Source organism: Kogia breviceps, chromosome 6 (genome assembly GCF_026419965.1).
Source record: "Kogia breviceps isolate mKogBre1 chromosome 6, mKogBre1 haplotype 1, whole genome shotgun sequence".
Taxonomy (NCBI): domain Eukaryota; kingdom Metazoa; phylum Chordata; class Mammalia; order Artiodactyla; family Physeteridae; genus Kogia; species Kogia breviceps.
This window is the reverse complement of record NC_081315.1, coordinates 127,335,938-127,356,880: the sequence shown is the minus strand read 5'-3', so window position 1 is coordinate 127,356,880 and position 20,943 is coordinate 127,335,938. Positions and strand designations below refer to the sequence as shown.

The 20,943-nt window shown below is 39.4% G+C and overlaps 1 protein-coding gene across 10 annotated transcripts in view; it reads left to right on the top strand.

The window, feature by feature from the left end:
- TNIP3 (TNFAIP3 interacting protein 3) overlaps positions 1–20,943 on the top strand; it is a 117,141-nt gene that overhangs the window by 51,910 nt on the left and 44,288 nt on the right. For 3 of the 10 annotated variants that reach the window (XM_059066321.2, XM_067036586.1, XM_067036585.1), the window contains exons 10-12: positions 476–559; positions 3,664–3,724; positions 13,077–16,203. In XM_059066321.2, the coding sequence (XP_058922304.1) occupies positions 476–559; positions 3,664–3,724; positions 13,077–13,108 (177 nt within the window). In that variant the 3' untranslated portion in view covers positions 13,109–16,203. Of the gene's footprint in view, positions 1–475; positions 560–3,663; positions 3,725–9,287; positions 9,343–13,076; positions 16,204–20,943 lie in introns of those variants that run through there. The other 7 variants (XM_067036590.1, XM_067036591.1, XM_067036593.1 and 4 more) reach the window with 5 other exon arrangements.

The window sequence follows — 20,943 nt, the reverse complement described above, 5'->3', positions numbered from 1 at the left end:
CTTCTTGGGTATTGGAGCATTCTATTCCATTGGTTCACTAGTAGCCTTAAGGAAAGAATATTGTTTCTCTTAATTCCTAATTTCCTCTCTGGACTTTAGTTATGTCATCAGTGTCTCTGGCCGCAGTTTAAGAGAATTTATTTTATGGCTTAAAGGCTGGTTCTTCTTAAGCAAGGACTCTGTGAAGATAACTCAGAGACACAAAGTTAACTCTACATTCATTTTCAAGTGTTTCTAATTTCTTCAACATGGAAAAGTAGTTATAGCTTCACCTTAAGTAAAATTTGGCCTGTGAGCTTCATCTTTATCAGTCCAGAGTCTGCATTGACAGCCCTCCTCTCTTGAATTTGTATTATACCAGATCTACGCTAAACCTTAAGATTTCAACCAAACTTTGTGGTTGTATAAAACTAGTGTCAGTGTGATTCCCCAATTTCACCCACTTGCCATGAACCAACAGCATTGTTCTCCTCAGATGTATTTCCCAACCAATTTCCACCTGCGGGATCCATGCCTACTGACAGGCCCTGGGGCTGTGCAGGATCTACAGAAGTACCCAGTAAGTAAGAGCTCTCATTGCAACAAATAAGTGCTTATATCTCTAATTGCTAATATTCTCTTTTGGTAGAAATGATGTCTGTCTCAGGAATTTTGGCACATAATACTGTCTACATAAAGAGCCTCGGGCTTCCCTGGTGGCGCAGTGGTTGAGAATCCGCCTGCCAATGCAGGGGACACGGGTTCGTGCCCCGGTCCGGGAAGATCCCACATGCCGCAGAGCAGCTGGGCCTGTGAGCCATGGCCACTGAGCCTGCGCGTACGGAGCCTGTGCTCTGCAACGGGAGAGACCACAACAGTGAGAGGCCCGCGTACCACAAAAAAAAAAAAAGAGCCTCTATTTATCTCAGCCTCTAATTCGCAGAGTTACAGTGGTCTATGTACACTATAATTATCTTTGGGACACTGTATCCATAGGACATATAGATAGGAATACATTAACTGAAAGGTATCAAATTGAGCTAAAATTCCAGGAACAAACATATAACACTTTATATGGGTCATTTTTAATGACATACCTGACTCTACCAAAAAGACATTTCTGTGTATAAGAAAAGCAAAGTGAATATAGCAAAACAGTCTGGGAGATACCTTTTTCAGCTGTAGACTTATATTCAACTACTATGAATATTGCTATATCTGTGCAAAATAGTTTTTGACATTTTCCAGTTGAAAGGATCTTCTTAAAGGATCCAAGAAAAAGTGACCCACTTAAGTTGCTCTCTATGGCTGTGTCTACCCAAGCAAAATGAAGTGAACAGTGGAGCCATTAGTTGTGAGTGAAATTGATTTGGACAGTCAACCTGAATATGTCAGACCCAGAGCACCCTCCCTTTCCTTCTCAATAACAGTGTTCCCCATGGTCTGGAAGTTTGTCTCTACTCTCTGTCTTTGCCTACATAGACAGAATCTTTATACAGGAAATAAATCATGCATTTTCCTGCATTTTGGATTGGCTCAGACAACCTCCTCCCCCTTAGTTATTATTAACTGCGTTTCTAATTAGGCAGAGAATCTGAGATTTTAAATCCTAGCAGGATTTTCCTAGCAGGACACTTAAGGAGTACATAGTTCTCTTAGTTGACTGAAACTTCTCACACTTTTGTATTTGAGTGTGACTCAGAAGCCCTTTTCCCAAGGGAGGAGATAATGACTCTTTGGGTGGTGGAAGGATGTCAGAATTTAATGAGCATCTCTTATTTGACCCTGGTGTGACACAGCATACAGCTGAGAATTTGGTTCTTTTTGTGCTGTTGTTGGTTGCTTCTTCTGTCTGCTCTCCCTCCTCCATTTTTTTTTTTTCTTTACCCGTTTGCTTACTTTTTACTTTTCACTAGGAACATTTCTGGGAATCTCCAAACACAGCTATCATTCTGGATTGTTTTCAGAATGTAGAAGGAAATTAATATTGTGGGAAACAAAGAGATAGAAATTTACTAAGGAGTTTAGTCGTCTGCAGGGTAGGGAATTGGGGGAAATACTCTCGTGGAAGGTTAACTATAAATCCAATGAGTCATTCAAGTTTGCCTAGAAGTAAAAATGACTATTTTCTTCAAATCTTCGTTTGTGGAAAGAAGGCAGACGTTCAGCTACTATAAAAGCTCATCGAACTTTTTCTGTCAATTACAAGAGATAAGGCAGTCCAGATCACTTAAAATTATCACCAAGTAAACGTCTGTATTTGAAACAAGATTCCAAGCCATGTAACGACTACATTTTCAATCAGTATTCACTTAAACAAAATCTCGGTATAAGGAGAGAAATTACAGAAACTCCCAGAGTTCATTTTAAAAGAATATTTCATGTTTCATGCTTATTTCTAAGCCTGAATTAAAGCACATGCGATAGTGTTTGTAAAATTATGGTATATTCACCTTCTTTTGGCAACTGTCCTGGAATATAAAACTGAGGCTCACGTCACTTATCCTATGTGTTATTTGAGACATCTAAAAATAAACGAGGAGATGAAAAACGGAGGTGATCTCATTTCCTCTTTTAGCTTTTTGTGGACCAAAAAGAGCCAAGAGCCTAGGTGTCTGAGTGAGGGTAAAGTGGGGTCAGACAGTACCAAATGCAGCATTTCTTAGCGTCTTAGATAATTGAACTCTTGGGTTACATTCAGTCGGTCCGGCAGCCCTGTAAAATGCCCCCTATTGGCTCGTTGTTAGAGAAAATCTCCTGAATTATTTTCAGGTGGTAATTGGATAATAGAACAAAGGGCCTGCATTCTCTGTGTCTTGGGGTAGAGGTAGAGGAGACAGGAATAAGCATTTGGAGCAGGAAGACAGACCAAACTCCTTGGCAGGTAAAGCTGAGCTTCCTCTGTTCTAAGTGGTGAAATGCAAAGATTCTGGCCTTGGAGCTGTGTTTTGAAATTCAGGTCTGTAGTTTATGATTTATTTCAATGCAATCTGTTTAACAGGTTTCCTGATGTTCAATGTCTAGCTGTTCTTAATTGGTGTAAATCTAGGGAAAAAAATCCCAAGAGAAAAATCCAAGTCTACCCTCTCTTCTCACTGACTTTCTAGTCTAAACTAAGCAATTTAGAATAGTTTCTGCAGAGGAACAGTACAAAGGGAAAGATTTTCGCTCCTTTACCGTCCTGAGCCTCTATAAGCCATGTCCTCATGTAATGGCTTAGATTTCTTCCTTGAGCCGCCAGAAAACATTAAACTTGTACATTGTTGCCTTGGTCTTCCTGTTGCCTCCTGTGCGAGGGTTTTATAAAGAGTATTTGTTGATGATAAATTCTTTTGTTTTATTTACGGGCTATAGTAAGTTTTACAAAAGTGTTCATACTTCTTCACATATCCAAAACACATCTGTTTTTTAAAAAAAAAAAAAAAAAAAAAAAAAGCCACAATCCCAAAGTAGTAGACATTCTGGCTGAACACAGAGTGGATTTAGGAGGGGCGTAGGGAGATGTTAGTTAATAGTGATGAGGGAGATAAGAGGGGTGAGCAAGATTGGCCACAGGTTTGGATAGGAACCCCTTTTGGGTTGCCTGCATAACAAAAGTCACATAGGATAGTTATATTTTTAACATGCCACTATGTTTGGTTTGAAGCCCGTGCTGCTATAATAATGTTTTATTGTTCCACACAGCCGGACTGTCAGTGGCATGCTCCCGGCCTGTCTCCTCCAGATGTGCAGGACAAGGCAAATGGTAAGACCGCAGCTGTATTGAGCATTCTTTCATGTTTACATTTTAATGGGCTCTTTTGGGGATGTTTGCTCGACATACACTCACTCATACTCGGGGAGGACCCGCTATAAAGTTGAGTTGCATACACAACTCTAATGTGATGCACCTGGGGTTAAATTGAACTCCTTTAGAAAAGGAAAATGTTCACATGCAGAAATGCATGGATCTCAGTCCTGGCTTCTGTTCCTATTCCATCTCAGAGTCAGTATTCCATCTGGGGTTAGAAATGAGAACTTCCAGCAGAGCTGCATTATAACAACAACAACAAAGTTCTGTGATTCTACTGCAAAAGACAGATGCACATCCACTATTCCACGTAGAGTTTGCTAGACAGATGTTTTAAATGTCACTGGCAGACAGACAGAGGAAATCAAAGGCTCAGAGCTGTGTTCCCTAATGACTAAATGTCAGGCTCCAAGTTTAGGCCAGAGTTGCCCACAACGCCCACTTCTAAGTATGCTGAGAAAAATGAAAAAGTCACCTACCAAGTACTCACAACTAAGAGTACTCTTTTACCTTATTTTTCTTTTGTTTACCATTCTCTTCTTTCTTTCCAGAATCTGCTATGCTTTCTACTGCTTGTTTCTCTGGTCTCATGAGGCCACCCAGGAGTGGGCTTAATAAACTGGGCTATAATTATAATCCCTCTTCTGTTTTCATCACATATAACCAAAAGTCAGCAATGTCTGCTACATGTTTAAAAGTCCATATGACACATACCTGTGACTCTAAGTTGTCAATTTCCAGAGATTGGAATCTATCTACAAATGCTGAAGAGGAGCCATATTCCAATTTCAGGCCATACTTGGAATGTTATCTCATTTAGTTCAGATCTGAGGTCACAGAATTCTAGTTTTTAGTACAAAGGAATCCATTATGGAGTGGAAGTAGAGAGCCAGGGATACCATATGTAATTTTCCATTTGGGAACTTCACAAGTCCAAGGGCTTTTCATGGTAGTCTACGTAAATGGAGCCTCCTACAGTTGTGCAGCACACAACCTGGACAGCTGTACGCAGCAGCCCTGAGAGTCGCAAAGGCCGTAGCTCACAGTAGCATTATGGAGAAGAAAGATAAAAAGTGAGAACTCTATAATAAAATGTCTAGGTATTTATCAGAAAACTGTAGGACTTTCTTTTTTCTTTTCTTTCTACTACCAATATAACCATTGGTTTTAATGAAGTTCTTGGGTTCCAGTCATAAAGGAGAGCTTTTTATAGAAAGACATACCATTAACCATAATGATTGTTGCATAATGTCTGTGTTTCTGAAATACATTAGCTGAGTTGCCACCCAATTATAGTTTCCCATTTTATATTATATTGCTCTGGAATGAATATTAAAGATATTTTCTCCTGAGTTGGAGTTTAATCACTAGAAAATGCAATTATGCAGTAGAGAATTCAAAAATATCATAGGGGCTTCCCTGGTGGCGCAGTGGTTGAGAATCCGCCTGCCGATGCAGGGGACACGGGTTCGTGCCCCGGTCCGGGAAGATCCCACATGCCGCCAAGCGGCTGGGTCCGTGAGCCATGGCCGCTGAGCCTGCGCGTCCGGAGCCTGTGCTCCGCAACGGGAGAGGCCACAACAGTGAGAGGCCCGCGTATCACAAAAAAAAAAAAAAAAAATATCATAAAGCCATCTATATATCACTATTGTATTTGTCCTGGACCAGAGTAATAGAAACTAATGATTATATAAAATAGGAATGAATTGTGATGATCTTCAGAAACTAAATAACATGCAAAAATATAATTTTATAGTCAGTGTGTGAAACCTACTGATTTTTTTCTACTTGGGAAATATAAGAGCTCTGTGATGTATAAACATGTTGTGTGACAGGGTCTACAGATATAAAGTAAGTTTTATTATTATACCATTTTACAGATGAGGAAACTGAGGCTTGGAGAATTTAAGTAGCATGCCTAAATCACAGAGTTAGGAAGATTTAACCCTGGGATTAGATTCCAGGTGTATAACACTTCAAAACCTGTGCTTGAATCATATCCTGTAGTGCCCTTGAAAACTTACCTCTCTTACTATATTAAAATTCTCTAAAATGGTAGATATAAAAATGACAATGGGGGTCTTCACTTGGATAATTATGGGTCTAGTATCTAACCCTCAATAATCTCTTCTTCCTAAGAACTCATAGCATACATTATCTGTGCTTCTCATTCAACACTTAGAATATCACAGGTAAAAGACACAGTACTATGTAAGAATAAGTGCATAATAAATGTGTTATGAGGTAAATCTTGCTTGCGCAGCCCTGGTGGAAACTGAAGGGTTATATTACCATTTGAAACCTGTCCTCCGTACCAGCACAGCTCTGCAGCTGACTGTGGCTTGTCTAGAGCAGGGAAGAGGGCTGATAGTGACTAGGGGACTATTATAGAAAGAAACTCCTTACTTTAAAATCTACCTGCTTGGGCTTCCCTGGTGGCGTAGTGGTTGAGAGTCCGCCTGCCGATGCAGGGGACACGGGTTCGTGCCCCGGTCCGGGAAGATCCCACATGCCGCGGAGCGGCTGGGCCCGTGAGCCATGGCCGCTGAGCCTGCGCGTCCGGAGCCTGCGCTCCGCAAGGGGAGAGGCCACAACAGTGAGAGGCCCGCATAGCACAAAAAAAAAAAAAAAAAAAAAAAAAAAATCTACCTGCTTGGAATTCCTGTTGCCCTCTTCTAGCTTCCAAAGCTGATGCTGTTTCAAAGCTCAAGCCATGTCATAACACTTGGCAGAAGCTCTGAAATCACCTTTGTCACAAACATACCACATGCCATTATTTAATTTCTGTAGTGATTCTTGTTATTTTTTGTTTTATTTAATTGGAAAGCTCCTTTTGCTTTGTCGATCCAACACAATTGCTCAGAGTTCTTAAAAAATTGTGTAGCATTGATTGTTAAAAAAAATATGGGTTTAAAGAGCTTTTATTATAAAGATATTTTTATTGTCTTTATATGACCAATACATTTATTCTCCACTATTCAAGAATATACTGCTAGTCAATATAGCCTGTGTTTTGGACTAGAAATGCCAAAATGCAAGCAATGGAAAGGAAAATAAGTGGAAAAATTAGACTCTGTTTCTGATAATCTATAAACTATTTCTGAAAACTGCTATACATTTTATTCATATAATAAATACTTAAAATATTTTATTTATATTTAAATAAAAAGGATCCTTTTTAAAATGTGGATATTTAAATTAATATTAATTAGTACATATGCTTCCTAGATTGTCCTAGTTCTCAGTTTTTATTAATTTCCTATTACTCCTGACAAATTTATTTTTCTGACCCCAATATATGTAGGATATTTTTATCTTAGTATCTTCCTTTATAATTATTCCTCTTATTATAATTTAACCTGAAATAGTGGCTCCAATGTCTACACATAGAGCCACAGCCTTGTGATTTTCAAAAGGACAGTGGGTACAAAATGGGTGAGTAAACGTCTATGCTATCACTAGAGCCTCCTCTGACATTCCCAGGGTCTGCTACAAGAACACAAGGAAAGCTGCATACTTTATTTGTAAATATTTAAACATTATGGATCAGGCTTAGAAGCTATTAAAATATCGTCTACCCTCCTATTGATAAATATAACTGGAAGGCCAGCGTCAAGTTTAGAACACTCAGATTCCAGCCAGTTCTGTGCCAGAACGCAGTGGCACAGGAAGACCTGAGCCATGGCCCACCCCCTTCCCTCCCACCTACCCACTGGGAGGGGTCTTGAGTGTGAATTTGAGGACAGCCAGCAGGTACATCCCAACTTCATATACCCCTCACTACCCTACAAACAGCACCCCTTGGCTTCAGCCCGGGGAAGAAGACCACATGGGGCCTGGAAGCAGACCCAGGGTCACCTGGCAAAGAATCTGGGGGTCTGTTTGTGGGTGCCAGGAGCTTGTTCTAAAGGAAGGTAGGCTCACATGATGAGGGGGAGTCTGGCTGGAGGAGGGCCAGAGCAGGGTGCTCTGAAGAGTGGGGACCCAGTGAAGGGCTCCCTGGCCGAGGATTAAGGTCAGTTGGTACTGAGTACAACATGGAACATCTTCAGGTCAGCTGGTTTCCAGCCTGGCTCTCAGCTACTGTCTGTGGTTATTTTAGAGTGCTTTGGGGACACACTGAAAGTCAAGTCTTCTTTCAGAACCTCAAGATTTCAATAAAGGTTTTCAAGGCTTTGAGACTTTCCTAGCTTTCTCTCTGCATAGCATTAAATAATGGCATTTTTCTACATGATGTAGAAAATGCAACATCTACATGATGTCCCCAGATGTCAGTGGGTTACAGTTTCTGTTTAAACGTGTGATTTTACAAAGAACTTTTAGTCTCATCTTATCTGTTATCAGAATGAGATGCAAAATGACTTCCATGTTTCCAGAACAATTATGGCACAGCAGAGTTAGTATAACCTTGAAAGCGTGTTGTTAGTTTCCTCCTTTTTGAAATGTCAAAAGGCTATATTTTCTGACTCTATTGTACGCCACTCACTTCTGTACCTTCCAAAATTTTCATGTGGTATAGAGTTGAAGTTTGTCTAATGAGGTGGAGCTCAATTCTTACATATTTGGAATGGCATGAAATGTAGGCATGCAAGATTGTGTTGTGAGCAAACATCATTATTTCTTTACAGTATAAAAGATCAAAGCCCAACCATTATAATTGGCCTTTACTGATGTCTAACAATAACTAATTAATTGAATACTGCCTGAATTCGTTTCCCAGGGCTACCATAACAAAGTACCACAAACTAGGTGGCTTAAAACAGCAAAAATTTATGCTCTCACAGCTCTGGAGGCTGGAAGTCTGAAATCAAGGTGTTGGTAGGGTCCTGCTGCCTTCAGAGCCTGTAGGGGAGGGTGCTTCCTTGCCTCTTCCAGCCTATCGTAGTCCCAGATGTTCCTTGGCTGTGGCAGCATAACGCCAATCTCTGCCTCTCTCTTCACGTGGCTATCTTCCCTCTGCGTCTGTCTAAATTTTCCACCAGTCATACTGGATTAGGCTAATCCAGTGTAACCTCATATTAACCTGATTATGTCTGCCAAGCCCCTATTCCCAAATAAGGACACATTCACAGGTACCAGGGGCAAGGACTTAAACATATCTTTTGGGGGTACACGGTTCACCCAATAACACTAACTATATGCCAGAAACTATTTTAGGGGCCTCATATTTATTATCTCGTCAAAACCTTACAGCCGCCCTGTGAAACGAGGACTGCCGTTGTCCCTGTTTTGTAAATGTGGAAACTGAGAAGTAGAGAGATCGTGTAACGTGTCCAGCCCCACATGGCTGGTTATTGGCTGGGACACAGACAAGCCCACACAGTCGAGCTCCAAAGCCCACATTGTAACCGCTAAGCAATATGGACCACCCCATGCTCTGCATTAAGTAAAATGTAATAGTGTCATACTTTGCATTTATTCTATTTAAATAAATTCTAGTGGTCCTGTCCTGAAAGCCAGAATCTTTATTTCTCAGGGTGTGTCTTTTTATAACTGTCTTTATATTTAAACATTACAGGTGATTTTACATTGGTAAATGGCTTGGATTAGTTGGATTTTTTCCAGTTCCTAATAGTATGAAGAGATAAAGGAACCAGTGTAAATAGTAAAAAGTACTTAAGAAATGTAAGAAACAGAAGAAACTTAAAGACCATACTTTGTATAATGTTCAATACAGATGGATAAAATATTACAATATTTTTCTTTTATAAAATATATTACTTTCTTAATAAAGGAAATTAATTGAAACTTAGAGGCAGATAATTTTATGACTGTTTCTAGATTGTTTGAAAAGAATTACAGGAGAAATGCCACCTCACCTTTAAAGCTCTAAAGGTCAGCTTATCAGTAAACTAAATGATTTTGCTAAAAGAATAATAAAGTGCAAAAAGTATATTTACATGTACAGGAACATATGAAAATACAGATGGTAAATATATTCCTAGTCAAACATTGATTTTATAAGCAAAGACGAAACATTCTATTTAACATTTTGTATGAATAGATATAGAAGATGATAGATAGATAGATAGACAGATCCTAGACGAGAAAAATGCACACAATAAGTCTAGACTAGTCACAATTCCACCAGGTAAATCAAATTGTAGTAATTCTCTTAAATGGAAGATAAAAATCCATAGGGAAGGAAAGCAAGGAATATATTTTATTTTTCTGCATCCCAACTGGGAAGAAAGTCTACTTACCTAGGTTTCCTTACTGTTCATGCCTAACAGTTCACATTCTAAGAGGTTAGTGGGCATGTAGAGAGCAGAGTCCCCTCAATCCTTTTAAAACCCCTCTGCGGCACTGATACCCCCTCCACTCTTAACCACCAACTGTGCTTTAGATTCAGCTAATACTTGTTGTAGAGTTGAGACATGGCTTCTGCCACCAAGGTCTCTGGGGTCTATTCAGATCACTTTGGCATCAGGCTACTTAACCTGCGCTCCTGTGAACATGGAAACCTACAGTGTAACCAGCACCATTAATAGATAGTTATTTACCCAATTAGTGGGTAGAGTCCTTCACCAAGCAATAAGGCAAAGCCGACTCTTCCTAGCAGGTGAGGACCCACGCTCCCTTGTGGTGTTTCTCTCGTCCTGCCCCCATAACTGCAGAGGCAAGCCTCACGACACAAGTCTCTAACCGACTTCACTCTATAAGGACGCTCTGCCTTCCATTCAAGGAACTCAAGACCTGTATTTGCCTTTGTTCAGATTTCCATTCTGCCATGGTTTATCTCATGGGACATAGCTGCTCTCCATCTAAAACTTGGGGGTAGTAGCCCTTGCCTCGACACCTATTTCACAAGAGTGCTGTAAAAACTACACAGGAACTAATTTTTCTTAATGTTTTAAGATACCTAGAGGTCGGTATCATTAATTAATGGATGAATTCTAAACTTCAGGATTGGTTAGACCAGTAGATCATGCTTCTGGATCCAAATTTATGTTCTCACCATATTAGATATCTTTTCTTTTTGGAAATGCAAAAGATTTTTAATCAAATTAAGGAATGCTTCCAGACTTTAAAAAATTATTATGAAGTTATATTCCCATCTAAACACATTTTTACCTATATTTTTATATTTTCTCAGTTTAGTGCATAATCATGTCTAGTCTGCCTTTAAAATACACCAAAAGTTCAGGTATATATTGTAAGTGAATCCTTTGCCATAAATTGTAATTCGGTGCCATAAATTGCATGTAATTTCAAAAACGTACAACGCAAATATCTTAACGTTATGCGGCTAAGTTCCTGTAGAAACTGTAGCTAACATTCCTGAGAAAGTATGATACTTATTATGTTTAATATAACTTTCCAAAAAGGCATTAGATATTTTTTCTTTTTTTATTGAGGTATAGTTGCTGTACAATATTATATAAATTTCAGGTGTACAACATAGTGATTCACAATTTTTGAAGGTTATACTCTTCTCACAGTTCATTATAACATATCCATCCATTCATTATAAAATATTGGCTATATTCCCTGTGCTGTACAGTAAAGCCTTGTAGCTTATTTATTTTATGTGTGGTAGTTTGGGGTTTTTTTTATGTGTGGTAGTTTGTACCTCTTAATCCCCTGCCCCTTTCTTGTCCCTCTCCATTCCCCCTCCCCACTGGTAACCACTGGTTTGTTCTCTATATCTGGGAGTCTGTTTCTGTTTAATTATATTCCCTAGTTTGTTGTATTTTTTAGATTCTACATATAAGTGATATCATACAGGATTTATCTTTCTCTGTCTGACTTAATCTCATATAATACCCTCGAAGTCCATCTACGTTGTTGCAAATGGCAAAATTTCATTCTCTTTTATGGCTGAGTAATATTCCATTACATATATATTATGTATTATACATATTATATATATCCATTATACATGTAATGGATATATATAATACATATAATATATTATATTTATATATACATATATATCTCCCACATCTTCTTTATCCATTCATCTGTTGATGAACACTGAGGTTGCTTCCATATCTTGGCTATTGTAAACAATGCTGCTATGAACATTGGAGTACATATATCTTTTTGAATTAGTGCTTTTGTTTTCTTTGGATACACACCCAGGAGTGGAATTGCTGGATCATACGGTAGTTCTATTTTTAGGTTTTTTGACGAACCTCCATACTGTTTTCCACAGTGGCAACACCAATTTACACTCCCACCAACAGTGTCCAAGGGTTACCATTTCTCCACATACTTGCCAGCATTTGTTATTTAGGGTCCTTTTGATAATAGCCATTCTGGCAGGTGTGAGCTAATATCTCATTGTGGTTTTGATTTGCATTTCTTTGATGATAAGTGATGTTGAGCAGCTTTTCATGTGCCTATTGGTCAAATGACTGTCTTCTTTGGAAAAAGGTCTGTTCAGGTCTTATGCCCATTTTTAATTGGGTTGTTTGTTTTGATATTTAGTTGTATGAGCTATTTATATATGTTAGATATTAACCCCTTATCGGTCATATCATTTGCAAGTATTTACTCCCGTTCAGTAGCTTGTCTTTTCATTTTGTTTCCAGTAGATACCTTTTTATATAATGGCTGCAGTTCTCAGAAGAATATTTTTTCAACCTGAAAAAGTAACCTTTTATCTTCCTGTTACTAAAATGTTGGTTTAGCATATCTTTGAAATACCAAATGCAGGGCAGCAAGTATAAAACATTTAACATATACTAAAACGTTATCATGAATCAGGAAAACACCTTATTTCCTGGCATTTATGCGATTTATTTTTTCTTTTGCCATGAGTAGACTTCTTTGATTTTGTTTTCCCTATGGCACTTATTTGTGGCATTTTATCCTGGTCTTACTAACATATTCCAAATTTTTCATATTGGTTTTCATGATACACTCTCACATTGTAAGAACTGTGATCTTTTCTATGGCTTCGGCAAGAACGCACCCAGTATCGGATTTTTAAAGTACTTTATTTGGCAGTTATCTCTCTGTGGGATGAGTTCTGAACCAAATAGTAACACATATGACTCACTTTCATAAGCAAATGCCAGAGCCACCAAAATGCCAACAAGACTGAGAAGTAGTATATCCGTGTCAGGCGTGATTAGGACCAGGCCACAAGTGCTTTCACGAAATGGTAAGCATATGTCAGTCCTGAAAATGATAACCTTCCATTTGCTGCCTCTTGATTTCTCAGTGTAAACTTGTGGGTGCTCACGAATAAAATACTTCTTTTCTCGCCAGCCTCGAAGTTTATGTTAGCCCTAAGCCAGAAGAAGAGAAATGAATTTTTAATTTTCAATCTGAAACATTTTCCTGCTGTTTTTCATAGGTTTCTCCTCAGAAAGGAAAGCCAATGTGTAGAAGCACACGCTGTTGGAGGAGCACACAGGCCGAGGGAGAGCTCAGCTGAGGGCCCTCGTTCCTCTTTTTACTGTGGCTTGTGTCTGCCTCACCTGCACATCACCCCCTCCACTACTTATACCTGTAATGTTTCCCTTTGGCACAGATGGAGGCCAAGGCTGTGACAGCTGAGATCCTGATCAAGTCCTAGGGGCCAAAATTATACAACCCCTCAGAACTTCCAGCTTCCTCGAAATGAGAAAATCCTAATGTGATGGTGATGGCTTTGCTGAGTACATATATACTTAGAGAAGTAGTTCAGAGACACATCGATTTGCAGTTAAATCTGTGTTTTTCTTCCTGTGCATCTGCGTAATTATTAACAAAAAACGTAACTCTGTCTTCTCAAACCAATTAAAACGGAAAACGAATGTATCCACATTTTATTGCAATTAAATTATACAGTGACGTGACAGATGTCTAAAGATTAAGCAGGTTTAAAAGTATTAAGTTCATCCATTTAATAAGGATTCTACTAGGACCAACTGGAGATCATCTTTGCGAGGAGGTATAAAGCAGGAGTGTGAGATTCACGGATATCTGTACTTCTAGAAGTAACTAAAGAAAACCAGGAGCGTCAGCTGAAGCTGCAGTCCAATAAACAATCCAGAGATAAGAGCTGAGACTATCTAGCTCCAACTTCCAGAAGTTAGTCTGCTTAATTCCAGCTCAATCTTTTTTTGTTTGTTTTTTCAATTTCTGGAAATACTTGAAGTTTTGTGTAATAGGAAGATGAAAGAGCCTTACTAGGCAGTTAAATATTTTCAACCTCAGTCTTTGGCTATTTAATTATTGATAATTCTTGAGAAAGAATTATCCTTCTCTTATGTTAACTCATTAAAACTTTGTTTTTTCTACTACTGATTAAAGAGACAAATCATTCTTCTCCAGTACTTCAGTATAAGTGAATCAGAAAAACAATAGTTGCATCATAACATTTTGGTGTATTTTTTAAAATTTCCATTTCCTTGAATTAGTGAAAAAGTCATTGTAATCCAACTTCTAGTAGTGGTTTAAGTTTGCCAACTGAGGTGTGCTCACCAGAATAAAAATTGAACGTATATATAAGAAGTACCCCTTGGTAGCCTTGTTATAGGTCAATTCAACAGCAGTAAAACATGATTTAATCATGCCATTACTATTACTGAAGCCATCCTATTAGTAATTAGCAAACTGCCAAACATTGGCAAGATTGCACAAATGCTAATGTATTGGGAGAAAATCCAGTTTAGGCGAGACCTAATTTCATTTGAACTCCCGGTGGGTCACTGCAAATGTGCAAAGAGGACCCCTTGCTCAGGGTACTACTGTAGTTCCAAGAAGACAGGTTTCCACATCCCAGGCCTGCGAGTCAGCCAGTCCCTGTTGTGACCCTCTCCCAGAATCATTTGGGGACGTCTCTGTCTCAGCTCATTATAAAAGGTCATATCCCCTGTGCTGTGGCACTTGCTTCGTTGTTACCACACACAGATTGTAGAAACTGCGAGGAACAGCTCTATCCCTTTGAAAAGAGAGGAAGTCACACCACACGGTGGTCTCTATTACTTTGGAAATGTAAGACCAGGCATATTTTAAGTTTTCAAAGGTCATAGAGAATTCGATCTTTGACTTGAAGGTGTCACATGAAGAGAAAGATGTATTCACTTTGTCATGGTTGTGATGTGATGTCAGAAGAAAACCTTCCTTGGAGTCTAGTTAGGTCTGGGAGTGAGGCCAGCCTGTAACGCTCACTAGCCTAGATTTTTTTTAACCCCATTTTCCTTATCAACAAAAATAATATTTCAGACTAAATTTCTAATATTATTAAGCATGGACTAACTTCAGATGATTTTCCTTAGTTTATTTATTGAGCTCTATCACCCAGCAAGAGAGGTATAATTATCCCGTTGTTACAGGTAATTAATCCAAGTCTCATGGCGAGAAAATGGCAGAGCCAGGATTCAAAACTGCCCCAGGGCTGGCCGCCCAGTTCTATGCATGCTATAATTCTGCTTCCTAAATTATTCCAGCAAGTTCCACTTGTTTTATGGTTCTTTGGGTCTTCATCAATTTGCAGTTATAAGAGCATACTTCTAGGAGAAAGTATTTCGATAAAAAATACTATATATTTTATAGAATTTATGTTACCCCCTGGGTTAAGAGAAGTATCTTATTTAAGCTCCTACATAGAAAAAGGAAAATGTACATTTAACGTTAAAATGCATTAAAGGTAGAAGTATGGGCCTGATTGGTTGCTTTCATGTATTGATACTTTTTCATGTAGCTCAGACACTGGTGGAATTTAATCTAAAAGACATATCTCCCAATTCAATGATTCAATTGAGCAATTATTCTTTAAACACTCACTTATTTTCAAAAATGTCCAGGCAGCTCAAAGCATCTCACACTGATTCTTTGTCTATGCACTAATTTTGGTTGAGTCCATATTTGGAGGGGAGGACAGAGTCATTTAGCAGCCATTATTCTCCCCAACTTGAGGGTCCCTTTGCCCCATTTCATTTCTGTCATTTTCTTCTAATCATCCTGGGCGCCCGCAGGATGTTAAATCCTAGGCAGATATAAAATCAGTTGCACTGCTGTTGCAGCCACACTATGATGCTTTTGCTGGCTTAAAATTGCTTAAGCTCCAAGTACACGCTCAAAAGGAAAGAAAATGTTTGCTCTATTCCTTACTTTTCAATAATTTTAGAAATAATTTCTCTGGCCTAGTTTCCATCCTATATAACTACCTCTTCACTTTCATCAGCCTCTGCTCCAAGGGAAAAAGGTGTTACGGGGAAACAGTTATACCTCCAGCCTTTGTGATTCCATAGAAAAGGAAAGTTTTACCAGCACACACATGCTATACACACACGCACACACACCAGGCAACCCCCCCCACACACACACACCACACACACCACACACACACACACACACACACACACCCCACACACACGCCCCGCCTCTGCCTCTCCAGCCTTCCAGGCAGCACTGTGGGACTCTAGTTTCTCCATTTGTGGCTGGGTAGATATATTCAAATTGAAAATTTTGCATAATAAAGTTATTTCTTTCCATTTTGCCTCAAATGCTGGCGTGTGTGTAATATATGGCCAAGAATATTGACAAACTCTATCTCAAGCCTCCTACAGGAAGTGATAATGTTGAGGTCTAGAACCAATTAACTTGCCAATAATTGCTGAGTAACAGGAGGGGAATTTAATGTTTGTGGAGATGCGTGAGTTTCACCAATTTGTGTCCTGCACTCAGAAGTTAAAATAACTTCTCTCTGCTCTTCCTTCCACTTTATTCCGCTCCAGCGTCAGAGGGAGGTGCGAGCACAATATATGAGGCTCGTGAAGTACCGCTTTGGCAAACTAAACCCAACCCTAGGGCTTCCCAATGCTCTTAACCTATTACGGAGGATTCGTTTGTTGGGAGAATCGTCATATGAGCTGATTTTCCTGAGTCTGCCCTTGACTGGGGGGAGCATTTGCACATCCGCGGGGGAACCTCACAGTTCCCTTCTTCCTCTCCCCCTCTGCGGCTGTCAGATGACGACCCACACCAGCCGGCGGAGACACAGGGGCGGCTGGCAAGCGCGAGGCCCCTCCACTCGGAGACGCCTCTGCAGGCCCAGAGGCTGGCTTTGAGCTGGTGAAGCTGCTCAGTGTGTCTCTTCACGTGCATTTGCCACACTCGGGCCACTTCCGTCTGCCCCGGGAGCGGGTGCTGAGGGAACACATGTGCGAGATCGCAGGGTCCTGCCTCGGCTGAGATGATACTCCGCATTTCTCACAAGGGGTTACAGCGTTGAGCAGGCTTTAGCATGTAAAGAATGAGACTTAAGCCTTCTCTCCTCCTTTGATTCTGTTTAACTTCCATAGGTTCTTTCTCTCTGTTCCTGGGTGGAGACCCTGATGTCTTCCTGCTTCCTGACCACTCCTGAATGCCAACCAAAAACATGTCTTTTCCCTTCAGTTTCCTTTTTTCAGACTTTTCTCATGTTCCTTTTAAGTAACGGAAGTTTCAAAAAGGCAAGATGGATGCTAGCATGAATGTAAACAGTATGATCGCAAGTTCTCTCATTTGTGGTAACTTACACGGGGGTCTCCAGATTCCTATTACTTAATCCAGACCCCTCTCCTGATTCCTAATAAAGAGCTCAGTGCGTCCCAAACTGTGATGAATGCCATCGCCCCTTCTAAACCCACTCTGTCTTCTATTTCCTATTTTCATCTACAGAATTGTCATTCATCTAGTCCCATAAACCAGAGACCTTTGAAAGAGTAGCTAAGCAACATTTTCGGCATATTATGCTTTACTATTTCGAGAAAGGTAAAAATGCAGCTGAAACACAAAAAATGATTTGTTCAGTGTATGGAGAAGGTGCTGTGACCAAACGTGTCTAAAGTGGTTTGCGACGTTTCGTGCTGGAGATTTCTCTGTGGACGATGCTCCACGGTCAGGTAGAACAGTTGAAGTTGATAGCGATCAATCGAGACATTAATTGAGAACAATCAACGTTATACCACACGGGAGATAGCCGACATACTCAAAATATCCAAATCAAGCGTTGAAAATCATTTGCACCAGCTTGGTTATGTTAATTGCTTTGATATTTGGGTTCCACATAAGTTAAGTGAAAAAAACCTTCTTGACTGTATTTCTGCATGTGATTCTCTACTTAAACATAATGAAAAGGTTCTGTTTTTAAAACCTCTGCCACGCAGCACAATAACTCTTTGAGTTTGTCCAAAATACTCAACCTCTATGAGCCTCAGGTTTTCCTTGAATAAGTATCCCACATAGTATTGGGGGGCTTCAGGACCCTCTGGCTTGCCATCTCTGTTTTACCAACTCACCATGACCTCCAAACCTCATGTCACCCCGGATGTAAACCTGGATATGAAATTCGGAACCTTCCAGAGGATCCGCAAGTAATCTAATCCCTGAAATGAGTTTCTCATGGTTTGTACAGTCTGTCCTAAATACTCGTGGGATCATGGGGAATGCATTCACAGCATCCCACTACAGGTTCCTATCTACTATTTGTGTACTGCCTTGCCCTCTACCACAGCTTTATTGCCTAGTTATTTTTATTTTTACTTTCTCTTCTGCCTTTTTCCACTTAGTATTCAGTCTCTGACATTTTCTCTAACTTCCAACTCCTTCCCTTCTTTCAGTAGCAACAAACATTTACCCCTTTGTCATAAACATAATGACAGTCATTTATTTTTCAAATGTGTCCTTGAGGTCTTACCCTCTACTCAAGAGTATTATCAATGTATTCTGTCACCAAAACAAACAGACAGACAGACAAATGGCAAGGCTCTCTCTGAAATGAATTCTAATGAATTCTCTAAGTGCTAAGGCACAAAATGAAGAAAATAGTTATTAATTTATGGGATTATTTAAGGATTAAATTATGTATATAAAGAGGTTAACACAGTGGCTGGTACATGGTAGGGACTCAATAAATTCCTTGGTTTCAATACCTATAAAGAAAAATGTCAATGTTGATAAAGGCTGCTATTGTCAAGAACTGTAAAAGTCTGAAATACAGAAGTCAGCTGCCATAGTTTCAGGAATGCTAGCAGAAGGCACAAGATTCCTGGGTCAGTGACAGAAGACTTCACTGCTCCCAGCAATAGCAGTAGCCACAGTATCAGCATTTCCTTGTGCCTGTTATCTGAGCCTGATTCCCACAGGGCAAAGTGAAGAGGGCCAGGTGACGCCTACACATGCAGTGGCCACATTACAGGAAAGGAACCCTAAATTTAGAGAACCCAAGCCCTTTTATAATAGGCAGTAATCCTGCCTGACTGTTGCTTTGGAAAGAGACATTATCTTTATTATATTGGGCAGCAAACCTGTCTGCCACCTACTCCAGAAGGAGATGCTTCCTCTATCTTCTGAAAAAAAAAAAAAATATATATATATATATATATATATTTTTTTTTTTTTTTTTTTTTAATTTTTGGCTGTGTTGGGTCTTCGTTGCTGCGTGCAGGCTTTCTCTAGTTGCCGTGAGCGGGGCCTACTCTTCGTTGTGGTGCGCGGGCTTCTCATTGCGGTGGCTTCTCTTGTTGCGGAGCACAGGCTCTGGGCACGCAGGCTTCAGTAGCTGTGGCTCGCGGGCTCTAGAGTGCAGGCTCAGTAGTTGTGGCACACAGGCTTAGTTGCTCCGCAGCATGTGGGACCTTCCCAGACCAGGGCTCAAACCCGTGTTCCCCGCATTGGCAAGCAGATTCTTAACCACTGCGCCACCAGGGAAGCCCCTGAAAAATATTTTTGAAAAGATAATCCAGAACTAAGGCAATCAGTGTCTCTGCTTGCAAGATGTAAAGAAATGGGATATTCCCAAGGAGGATTCTCTCCCAACAGATATATGTGAATAAAATCACCAGTTTTCTAAATGCTGTAACAAATTTCTCTATCTATACGAGCTTGGAGTTAAAACTTGGGTTACATATACGGTAACTACCTCATTTATAAAAGGAGATACTTCCAATTAACTCAATCTTAGACATACCTCAATACCTCTTGTCAATTATATGCTTTAAGGTCAATTATTAGGCAATATTATTCCTTATATATCTTTGCATGTGCATACTCAAAAGAATGATAAAAAATACACATAAGATTTCCTGGTTCTCTAAGGAAAGTTACTCTAGCATAATACTTTATTAAAGGTATTTGAGAGATTGTTGCTTTCTTGATTTCTAAACATCCATTCCATCTTCTTTTGGGAACAGCACCTTGATATCCTTTAGGAAAATTATCTTTTTCCCCACTGGACCCAGTTTGATCTAAAGTGTCCTGTCCTCTCCTAGGCAAGGGACAGCCATGTGATCCAAACCAGGCCAGTTGGACTTTCCCTTGCTGGAATTTGAACTTCAAGGCAGCAGAGTGCCTTGAGGGGATAGTGGGTACTACCTTGGCCCCTTAAGATTGACCATGTTCTACAACTTCCCTCTTACTCATGTGAGTAACCCAGTATCTCTCCAATCAGTTGTTTAAGTCAGTCAGAGTTAGTTTCTCTAGTTTGAAACAAATGAATCTTAATCACAAATGTGGGAGTTAAAGCTCAGAGTTTAGGTCTAGGGTCTTGTGAAGAATATATGTACACATACAATATACATATTTTTTCTTTATTATATCTCTGAAAATGGAAAGTAGGACTGCTGGTAGCTTTATAATAATGTAATCAGATCCAATATAATCAGATGAGTTAAACAATTCAAATGCTATGCTTGCAAGTCTGACAAAATATTACGTTGGATCATTGCACAGTACACTCGAATATATTTTAAAGTGGAAAACTTCATAATAAAAATAAAATACAATTATTCATTTGAATTTCCTCCAAAATCTGACAAAGCTCCTTAAGGAAATATTTTAATGAAGCAACTTTGGGAAATGTTCCAGTGAAATAAAACCACCAAAGCCCATGTCTAATTTCCTTATTTCTTTCAGTGAAGTACCTACTTGCATATAACTGATGATCTACGTTTTAATACATTGTTAATAAATAAATCATAGGTAATAGAATTCCTTTGTGAAAGAACTATACCAAATGAGTTCTGCCTTAAAAATCAGTGAGATGGTGGTGTTACTTTCCAGCAAAATTAAACTCTAGCATTATAAACTTCAGATTATTCTGCAGCAAAATGTGAATTCAAATACAGAGCAGCTCCTCAATAAGAAGTTAAGGTAAAATTCCTGCTGACTTAAAAATATCTCGTAAATCAATACATTTTTGAACATTTGGCCAATTCTACACATATCCTAACTCTCATCTTGATCAATTATCT